This window comes from Nicotiana tabacum, chromosome 20, assembly GCF_000715075.1.
Source record: "Nicotiana tabacum cultivar K326 chromosome 20, ASM71507v2, whole genome shotgun sequence".
In the NCBI taxonomy this organism is placed as follows: Eukaryota; Viridiplantae; Streptophyta; class Magnoliopsida; order Solanales; family Solanaceae; genus Nicotiana; species Nicotiana tabacum.
The window spans coordinates 7,365,362-7,376,791 of record NC_134099.1 but is presented as its reverse complement, the minus strand read 5'-3'; the positions used below and the strand labels follow the sequence as shown (position 1 = coordinate 7,376,791).

Genomic DNA, 11,430 nt, shown 5'->3' with positions numbered 1-11,430 from the left:
TATTTCAGCTAATTTTGACTCTTTTACTTTATTTTATTATAAGAAAATGAAAATTATAAAAATAATTTCATTAATGTTTTGTAGTCATTTTAATCTTGAAAATACCAAAAAAATTGTTTCAACTTTCATTTTTAGCTTTTATTTTAATATTAATAGTTTATCAATTTCAACTAAGAGTTTTTATATTTTATAGGTATTTAAATTGGATTTTCAGCTTGCTTTTGGCCAAATTTTGTAAATTTCGGAGCCCAATTCAAATATGAGCCCATAATTTAACAACTCAACCAAATACCCCATCAACACCCTAATCTTCTTCTTCTTCATCTACTACAACATAAACCCTAGAACTTTAACATAAAAAGGCAGCCATAAGCCATCTTCTTCAACATTGGACAACAAGACTAAAACCCTAACCTATCTCCTTCTTCTTCAACCTAAAACCATAAAGATAAAACCCTAGAAAGACACAAACATACAAGACAACCATGGCTTGATCTTTTTGCACCCAAAACGAGACTACAACAAACCCTACGCCTCCTAAAACAAGCAGCCGCCGCCGCCGCTCTTCTTCTTCATCACAGCCACCCCAAACTACCACCCCGCACACAGCCAAACGACTCCGATCTCCAGCAGCGGCTGAACTCCGGGAACGGCCCCTGTTCCTTCATCTTCTTCTTCATCTTCAACCCGAAAAACTTGCCGGAAAATGACTCCCACCTCTCTCTCTCTCTCGTTTCTGTCTTACTTCCATCGCCGGCAAACTCACTGGGAACGAGAGAGCAGCATCTGCTCAGGAACGCACATACATGTTGAAAACTTGAAATCAAGAAACAGAGGGGAGAGGAAAATTGAGTGAGAAGTTAGGGTTTACAAAAAATTTGCTTCTGATCTCATTCTCATTTTTCAGATTTCGTGACCTAGTTTAAATTTTATAAACAAAAAAAACGACAAAGTCTGTATCTTCTTCTCAATTTCGGATTTTTGTCTTAAAAATGGAGTCAAGCCGAGTCCGATTCGAGTTTGTTGCCGATTGTAGGTTCTAGCCGCGACGTGCGTGTTCCGGTTCGCGACCCTTAAATTATTTTGCTGTTGTACTTTGTGTTGGGATTCAGTAGATTTAAGGCATTATACTTGCCTCCTCCCGATTGATCAAAAAGTTCTTGGCATTAAGGTTGAATCCTTCAATCCTTTACTCATTTTAATGTTAATTATTTTCTCGGTGATTCGATTCTGTGACTTGTTATGTATGGTTTTGAATGTGCCCGCTCGTATGTCTACTTGAATTGATTGCGAGTGAATTGGAATCGCACTTTTAATTATTTGTGTCACGACCCATTTCCTGAACAAGCCGAGACCGACACTCGATCACTAAACATGACCGAGCGAACCATCTCTGCTTATCAACCCTATTATAACTCCAAACTTTATATGCAACAAAGCAATACTCTAAACAAATACATTTGGATTAATTCAAATATGTAAATAAATCAACTCCAAAGCTTTATTCGTAGTAACTACTGAATTACTGCTAAGTTATTATAAAATGACATCTGAATCTCAACCCAATGACTATGTCTATGAAGCCTCTACTGATAAATTGATGCACTGCTCAGGACATGAGATTTCCTGGCCAGTTCTCTAAATAAACAAAGAAATAGCTAAATGAAAATGACTCTAAGAATACTCCACGAACAAAAGCGGAGCTCACCAATATCACTGGAAGGGAAGGAAGTCCTAACTCGTAGCCTGCTCGCCTGCAAATCCGGTTCCTACGTTGTACCGCAGACCAACGTAGGTTCCCAAAAGAGAACGTCAGTACCATCCACTGTACTCAGTGAGTCTCAACAACAGGGGGAGAAACTTTAATAACATTTACATTATGAGTAAAGGTTCCAAATGCATGTAGAACATAAAGCTTATAAGAATAATTCTAAAATAATTGCATAATAGCAATTTATGAATATTCTAAAAGAAATTCTTTTCTTTTTCTTTCTTTAAAAAAAATACTTCACTTTATACTTTGGGATTTCCAACTATCGTGACTTAATTCTAATTCTATCTCAGTCACCGTGTGATCGGCACGGGTTCGATCCCAACCTGATCGAATAGGCCCAATCCACGAGGTGCCACTCGCTTCATGGTTCTCAGCGCTCATGTATCATACCTTAGCATGACTAAGTAAATTCTCAGCAACAAGACCCTCGGCTCGTATGCTCCCTACTTTGGCACAAGTAGTTTCAGGAAGTCAATGCCTTGGTCAGGACCCTCGGCCTGGACGATGACCCCTTCTCAGAATAAAGGATACTCCCCAAAAATCGTTTCTTTCTAAAACTTCTTCTTGTGACTTTTCAAGTCTAAATCTTTTCTTTATAGAATATTATGTACATGCTCATATTGGTGTCCTTAAATGTAAAGCATGGCATAAGAATGAAATAAACATATAAAAATATTTCTAAAGATTCTTTCTTCTTCATAATTTTCAACATGAAAATAACATATAAGAATAACACAAAAATCTGAAAATTGAAGCACATATAGCATAATATATCATCTAAACTTTTGCTAGAACAATTCTAAATTAATGGGTACTCACTCGCTCTAATTAAATAAAGATAAACTCTTTTAAGCAATTCGTCAAACACCTTGTATGCGTGCTTTTGTGAGTTAAACCACTTTAGTAAAGGGTTATATCAAATCACCTCAAAACTTCTCGAGCCAATACGTAGCCCCAGTCAAATTGACACCAGTCAACCAATCGATTCTACAACAACCAATATATTTTAATCAATTTTAAAGTACTACACCTAAATATGAAATTTATTATTGATATAGAGGAAGAAGGGAATTAGCTATTCAATTCTTACATATTACTACTTTAGGATAATTGAAAATAGGGAATTTTATATACCTGAATTCAAGAATTAGTGATTTGTAAAGAACCCTAGAATCTTTCGTTGCTTGTGTGATAAATGAAGCCTCTGTTTCGTGAGGAACGATTCTGTTTTTTTTTTTAGCTTTTGCTTTCCGTCCTTTTTGATAACGTTCTGCCTCTCTTTTAAGGCTTGGAGGCTATTGTTTCAAGCAACCCTTTTTATGGGCTTTTAAGCCTTTTTCCATTTTTTTTTAAATTACTACTAACTAATGATACCCTTTTTTTTTTTGAAAATTAATAATTTTAAAACTATTGATATTTTCTTAATTGTATATCCAATTTTTTTTTTATATATATAGGCAAGATAAAAATAATAAAAATAGTAATAAATTAGTTCTATAGTTAGCGTGTCTCGAAACTTTTATAAATTTGGGGGAGTGTTACAATCTTCTCTCCTTAAAAAAATTCATCCTCGAATGTTGCTAGGGTCTTATTATTAAGCTAACAATCATTCCTTAGGTCCTTGAACCTCTTAAATTTTCTTAGCACTACCCACTCTCCCAAGGGACTCAAAAATTTGGCTAACTCCCTAAATTTTCAAAAATTTCGGCAGAGTTTCCCTTGTAAATTGGGCTATCCAAAAAAATTATCCCTGTCACAAATGCCACAACTACATCAACAACAACCAATAATGCCATAACAGGCCATTCATAGGCACCATACGCAACTCATATATTAATTACTCATACTCCGGCAAGGAGGTACTACAATAACTAACAAGAATCTAAAGCACAACAACTTTAGCATAAGTAAATCACTTTAATGAATTAAATATACTACGGCATAAACTAAATTACTACAACAGCTAAGTATAATCTTGGAAGGACAGAAACATTTGCTAACTTGTATTTAATAAATGAAATATAAATGTCAAACCAAACTTAGGTTCACATACCTTTTTCCTCAAATAAATATGGATATTTCTTTCTTATATCTTCCTCGACCTCCCATGTAGCCTCTTTTGAATCATGATTACTCCACAAAACTTTTACCGATGCTAAATATTTTGTTCTCAACTTCCTTACTTGCCTATCGAGAATTTCTATAGGTACCTCTTCATAAGTCAAGCCTTCTTTAATTTCTATGGTATCGGCAGGTATTATATGCGACTCATCATGAATGTACTTTCTAAGCATAGACACATGAAAGACAGGATGAACAGAGGACAACTCAATGGGTATTGCTAGCTTTATAAGCCACGTTTCCTTTCTTTTCTAGAATTTCATAAGGTCCGATAAATCTAGGGCTAAGTTTCCCTTTCTTACCAAACCTCATAACTCCTTTCATTGGTGAAACTTTCAAAAACACCTTATCACCAACCATGAACTCTAACTCACGATGCCTCTTGTCAGAATAAGACTTTTGACAACTCTGAGTCGCTTTAAGTCTTTCTCTAATTAGCTGAACTTTCTCCAAGGACTCACAAACAAACTCTGGACCAATCAACGACACCTCTGCTAGTTCAAACCAACCCACCAGAGACCTACATCTCCGCCCATACAATGCTTCATAAGGAGCCATATTAATGCTGGCTTGATAGCTGTTATTGTAAGCAAATTCTATAAGTGGCAAGTGATCATCCCAATTACCTCCAAAATCTATAACACACGCACGCAGCATATCTTCGAGAGTCTGAATGGTCCTTTCTGCCTGGCCATCGGTCTGTGGATGGAAAGCAGTGCTTAAGTTGACCTTGGTACCTAATCTTTTCTGAAATGCCTGCCAAAAATGCGCCGTGAACTGAGGGCCTCTGTCAGATATGATTGAAACTGGAGTACCATACAATCAGACTATTTCTTTGATGTACAACTGCACATACTGCTCTGCAGAATCTGTCGTCTTTACTGGTAGGAAATGTGCGGACTTTGTCAGTCGGTCTACAATAACCCAGATTGAATCATGCTTACGGTATGTGCGAGGTAGACCTACTACGAAATCCATATTAATCATCTCCCACTTCCACTGTGGTATCTCTATGTCTTGAGCTAGGCCACCAGGCCTCTGATGCTCGGCTTTGACTTGCTGGCAATTTAAACATTTAGCCACATGATCTGCTACTTGTTTCTTCATGCCTTTCCACCAATACAACTCTTTCAAATCTAGATACATTTTGGTAGCACCTGGGTGGATAGAGTACCTCGAACTGTGAGCTTCTTCCATTATGGCCTTCCTAAGACCACCTACATCAGGCACACATAACCGATCATTAAACTTCAAAACTCCATCACTTCCTTGAGTGAAAGCAGTGATTTCTTTGTTTCTGACTCCTTCTTTTAATTTCACTAAGTACGGATCTTCGTCTTGCTTAGCCTTAACATGCGCAACAAGGGAGGATTGCGCTAAGGCATAAGCAGTTATATCTCCTTCTTCGGTCTCATCCAATCTAATTCCATCATTTGCTAGTTTTTGAATTTCTCGACCCAAAGATCGCCTTTGTTCTGCAAGATGGGCCAAAACGCCCATTGACTTCCTACTAAGTGCATCTGCTACCACATTAGCTTTGCCCGGGTGATAAAGGATATTGATGTCATAATCTTTCAATAGCTCGAGCCACCTTCTCTGTCTCAAATTTAGTTCTTTTTGCTTGAAAATGTACTGGAGGCTTTTGTGGTCTGTAAACACTTTAGAATGCTTTCCATAAAGGTAATGTCGACATATCTTTAATGCAAACACCACTGCTACGAGCTCTAAGTCGTGTGTGGGATAGTTCTTTTCATGATTCTTTAACTGCCTGGAAGCATAAGCAATAACTTTTCCATTTTGCATAAGAATACAACCAAGGCCCACTCTGGAGGCATCACAATACATTGTGAACCCACCCAAACCTGTCGGCAAGGTTAATACAGGTGCAGTGGTCAACCTCTTCTTTAACTCTTGAAAACTCTGCTCACAAGCGTCTGACCATTGGAACTTAACTACTTTCTGAGTCAACTTAGTTAATGGAGCTGCAAGTAAGGAAAACCCCTCTACAAACCTTCTATAGTAGCCAGCTAACCCCAAGAAACTCCTGATTTCGGTTGGCGTTGTCGGCCTAGGCCAGTTCTTGACTGCTTCTGTCTTCTGAGGGTCTACTTTTATTCCTTCACTAGATACCACGTGGCCTAAGAATGCCACTGACTCCAACCAGAACTCACATTTTGAAAACTTGGCATAAAGCTCATTTTCCTTCAAGGTCTGCAAGGCTATTCTAAGGTGTTCTGCATGATCTTCCTTACTCTTAGAGTACACCAAAATATCATCTATAAACACAATAATAAAGGTATCCAGGAATGGTTTGAAAACTCTGTTCATGAGCTCCATGAATGCCGCTGGGGTATTTGTCAACCCGAAGGACATCACTAGAAATTCATAGTGCCCGTAGCGAGTTCTAAAGGCTGATTTAGATATATCTTTTTCCCTGATTCTCAATTGATGGTACCCCGACCTCAAGTCTATTTTTGAAAAGTACTTTGCACCCTGAAGTTGATCAAATAAATCATCAATTCTTGGCAGTGGGTACTTATTTTTAATGGTAACTTTATTCAACTGCCAATAATCGACACACATTCTGAGAGACCCATCTTTCTTCTTTACAAACAGGATCGGGGCACCCCACCGGTGAAACACTCGGTTTGATGAAACCCTTGTCAAGAAGGTCTTTCAACTGTTCTCTCAACTCATTAAGTTCTGCTGGAGCCATCCTATAAGGAGGTATTAGATATGGGCTGAGTTCCTGGCATGAGATCAATGCCAAAGTCTATGATTATTTCGGGAGGAAGTCCGGGAAGGTCATCTGGGAAAACTTCTGGAAATTCTCTAACAATTGGCACTGACTGAAGAGCTGGTGGTTCTGATTCTGGATTAATAATGTGAGCCAAATAGGCGAGACACCCCTTACCGATCATTCGTTGTGCCTAAAGGTAAAAAGTAAACTTACCTACAAGCGATGCTGAACTACCCTTCCACTCTAAGACTTTTTCATTTGGAAATTGGAACCTGACTATCTTAGCATGACAATCTAACATGGCATAGCAGGAAGACAACCAATCCATACCCATGATCACATCAAAATCCACCATTTCTAACTCTATGAGATCGGCTTTGGTGTTGCGACCTTGGACTGAAACTATACAACCTCTATAGACTCTGGTGACTTTCACTACTCGCCAATTGGAGTAGATACTAGGAATGGCTCACTAAGTTGTTCAGGTTCTAGTCCAAGGTTAATTGCAAAGTATGGAGTCACATATGAAAATGTTGAACCTGGATCCATTATGGCATAAGCATTATGTGAGCAGACTAAAAGTATACCTGTAATAACTTCTGCAGATGCCTCTGCACTCTGACGATCAAGTGTAGCAAACAAACGGGGTTGTCCCCCTCCCTGAGTAACTCGGTCTGCACTTCCGCCTACTCCATGCCCGATCTGATTATGAGAACCATGAGCCTGAGGTGGTACAACTGCAGTAGCTGAGGAACTAGAAGGACGAGTTGGTCCACCACTGAGATTACGTTGTAACTTTGGGTAGTTGGCCTTTATATGACCAATGTCTCCACAATGGTAGCAACCATGAAACCCGAGCTTGCACTGACCTGAATGTTGCCGCTTACATGTTCTACAAAGACTTTGCTGGTGTGAATGTTGCTCAGCATGATTCTGGCTATGTGAGGATGATGTCATAAAATTCTGATTCTGGCGAGACTGATTTCCATTACTCTGAGTACGTCTGAAGGAAGACCCACCACCTGACTGATGACTGAACTGAGTTGGTGCTAATGACTCCTTATTAGAGGAATCCCTTCCACCTCCGCTGGATGTACCATTAAACCTGCCCGTTGTACGGGCTTTCTTGTTAAGCTCTTTTTCTTCTCTCCTTAGTTGTCTGTATTTCTCTAAGTTCTTGGCAAATCCCACAACAGAGGAGAAGGCTTCCATCCCTACTGCTGCAGCTGATGTCGTATCCTTAATGTGGTAAGCTAAACTGCCCACAAACCTGCAAATCTTTGCTTTTTCAGTCTTAACCATGTGAGGAGCATGCTTAGCTAACCTTATGAATTCCATGTAGTACTCTTGCACACTTTTATTCCCTTGCTTGAGCTGTTCGAACTCTGTAGCCTTAGCTTCCCTATCCTCTTCTGGGATAAAGTTAGCCATGAAGGTCTCTTCAAATTCTTCCCAAGTAGGCGGACCATCATCTTCATCTCTTTCCTTTTCCCATATCTCAAACCAAGCGCTGGCCACATCTCTAAGCTGGTAAGCAGCTAGCTCTACAGCTTCATCATCAAATGCTTTCATCACTCGGAGGGCTTTCTTGACACCCTCCAGCCACAACATCGGATCTTCATCAGCTATAGAACCATGGAACACTGGAGGACTCAACTTCAAAAATTCATTCACTCTTGAGGACTCAGAATTGCTCTGTCTATTTGATTGAGGTGGAATCTCATCTCTTCTCTCATTCTGGTTGACCATAAAGGCCTTAAACATCTCCACAGCACTGTTGACTGCATTGAACATCTGACCCACCTCTGGGGATATAGTTGTTTAAGTCGGAGCTGCTGTTGGGGGTGGTGTTGGATCCTGAGGTACTTTCTCATCATGCTCCACCCCTTCTTCATGTTCAACCTGGGGTACTTGAACCCCTCTTGTGGATTTACCCTTCCTTTTCTGAGTTTGAGCCTTTTTAGTTCTGCCTTGAGCCACGATAGTAGCAATAGTTTCTTGAGCAACATCCTCAGTTTCGGTGTTAGAGTTGCGAGTACGAGCCATTTCTGCGAGTTTTGGAGAAACGGATACATTAGATAATTTCTTAGAGACATCTACTGCACGATTTAAAGTATGAGAAAAATGAGACTTTTTCCTAAATGTTGGTAGCCTCCTGTTTATAAGTATGGCGTGCTTCATACACATAAACAAGACTCTATTACACACGGATTCATAGACCCCTAGGACTCCATGAATTGGAATCGCACTTTTAATTATTTGTGTCACGACCCATTTCCTGAACAAGCCGAGACCGACACTCGATCACTAAACATGACCGAGCGAACCATCTCTGCTTATCAACCCTATTATAACTCCAAACATTATATGCAACAAAGCAATACTCTAAACAAATACTTTTGGATTAATACAAATATTTAAATAAATCAACTCCAAAGCTTTATTCGTAGTAACTACTGAATTACTGCTAAGTTATTATAAAATAACATCTAAATCTCAACCCAATGACTATGTCTATGAAGCCTCTACTGATAAACTGACGCACTGCTCTGGACATGAGATTTCCTGACCAGTTCTCTAAATAAACAAAGAAATAGCTAAATGAAAATGGCTCTAAGAATACTTCACGAACAAAAGCGGAGCTCACCAATATCACTGGAAGGGAAGGAAGTCCTAACTTGTAGCCTGCTCGCCTGCAAATCCGGTTCCTACGTTGTACCGTAGACCAACGTAGGTTCCCAAAAGAGAACGTCAGTACCATCCACTGTACTCAGTGAGTCTCAACAACAGGGGGAGAAACTTTAATAACATATACATTACGAGCAAAGGTTCCAAATGCATGTAAAACATAAAGCTTATAAGAATAATTCTAAAATAATTGCATAATAGCAATTTATGAATATTCTAAAAGAAATTCTTTTCTTTTTCTTTCTTTAAAAAAAATACTTCACTTTATACTTTGGGAGTTCCAACTATCCTGACTTAATTCTATCTTAGTCACCATGTGATCGACACGGGTTCGATCCCAACCTGATCGAATAGGCCCAATCCACGAGGTGCCACTCGCTTCATGGTTCTCAGCGCTCAAGTATCATACCTTAGCATGGCTAAGTAAATTCTCAGCAACGAGACCCTCGACTCGTATGCTCCCTACTTTGGCACAAGTAGTTTCAGGAAGTCAATGCCTTGGTCAGGACCCTCGGCCTGGACGATGACCCCTTCTCAGAATAAAGGATACTCCCCAAAAATCTTTTCTTTCTAAAACTTCTTCTTGTGACTTTTCAAGTCTAAATCTTTTCTTTATAGAACATTATGTACATGCTCATATTGGTGTCCTTAAATGTAAAGCATGACATAAGAATGAAATAAACATATAAAAATATTTCTAAAGATTCTTTCTTCTTCATAATTTTCAACATGAAAATAACATATAAGAATAACATAAAAATCTGAAAATTTAAGCACATATAGCATAATATATCATCTAAACCTTTGCTAGAAAAATTCTAAATTAATGGGTACTCACTCGCTCTAATTAAATAAAGATAAACTCTTTTAAGCAATTCGTCAAACACCTTGTATGTGTGCTTTTGTGAGTTAAACCACTTTAGTAAAGGGTTATATCAACTCACCTCAAAACTTCTCGAGCCAATACGTAGCCCCAGTCAAATTGACACCAGTCAACCAATCGATTCTACAACAACCAATATATTTTAATCAATTTTAAAGTACTACACCTAAATATGAAATTTATTGTTGATATAGAGGAAGAAGGGAATTAGCTATTCAATTCTTACATATTACTACTTTAGGATAATTGAAAATAGGGAATTTTATATACCTGAATTCAAGAATTAGTGATTTGTAAAGAACCCTAGAATCTTCTGTTGCGCGTGTGATAAATGGAGCCTCTGTTTCGTGAGGAACGATTCTGTTTTTTTTTTTAGCTTTTGCTTTCCGTCCCTTTTGATAACATTCTGCCTCTCTTTTAAGGCTTGGAGGCTATTGTTTCAAATAACCCTTTTTATGGGCTTTTAAGCCTTTTTCCATTTTTTTTTAAAATTACTACTAACTAATGATACCCTTTTTTTTTGAAAATTAATAATATTAAAACTATTGATATTTTCCTAATTGTATATCCAATTATATATATATATAAATAATAATAATAGTAATAAATTAGTTCTATAGTTAGCGTGTCTCGAAACTTTTATAAATTTGGGGGTGTTACAATTTGAATCGTATGCTTAATTGGAATTAAAAACGTGACTGTCTTTTGTTGGATTTAAAAGAATAGTTTGGGAAGATGTGATTTAAAATAACAATTGGATCTAAAAGCTGTGGAATGAGGTAAAACATAAGTTGTTTAATGTTCTGAATTTCTCATTTAGGTAGATCTACTACCAATTTAACGTTAGGAGCATGCTTATGACGACCACACCTGGGTAGGCATTCTTTAGGATTTGTTTGTTCGAGGCGAAAGGTCGTCCCTTTTAGTTAGTTAATTCATCAGGGGAATGCCGAGTAGAGTTTGTATATATATATATATATATATATATATTGTGTTCTTTTATCAGTGGTATGCCCCTAAGTGAATGTAATTGAAGGCCGTGACGGACATGGTAGAGTGAGCATAGTATAGGCTGTTATTATTTTCTTGTTTTGTTTAATTTAAGTGGGGACGACCTCGAGCCTCTTGTGTATTTATTTTTCTTTTTCTGTGTTTTTCGCCTCAATTCGACTATTTTAAAAGCCAACATGATCGAGTACGCAACCGTACTAGTTACGGGACTCG

General features: G+C 38.1%; 1 protein-coding gene across 2 annotated transcripts; it reads right to left on the bottom strand.

Moving 5' to 3' along the window:
- Positions 1-1,534: 1,534 nt before the first annotated feature.
- On the bottom strand, positions 1,535-10,713 carry LOC107778510 (uncharacterized). 2 transcript variants are annotated; one of them, XM_016598783.2, is made up of 5 exons: positions 10,477-10,713; positions 10,268-10,329; positions 9,283-9,343; positions 7,223-8,683; positions 1,535-1,769 (listed from the first exon to the last, which is right to left on the bottom strand). In XM_016598783.2, exons 4-5 carry the CDS (start codon positions 8,427-8,429, stop codon positions 1,735-1,737), a joined length of 1,242 nt encoding a protein of 413 aa, XP_016454269.2. In that variant the 5' UTR covers positions 8,430-8,683; positions 9,283-9,343; positions 10,268-10,329; positions 10,477-10,713; the 3' UTR covers positions 1,535-1,734. The 2 variants fall into 2 exon arrangements, with proteins under 2 accessions (XP_016454269.2, XP_075096650.1); XM_075240549.1 differs by lacking the exon at positions 1,535-1,769 and having other exon boundaries at positions 6,891-8,683.
- Between the last annotated feature and the right edge of the window lie 717 nt (positions 10,714-11,430).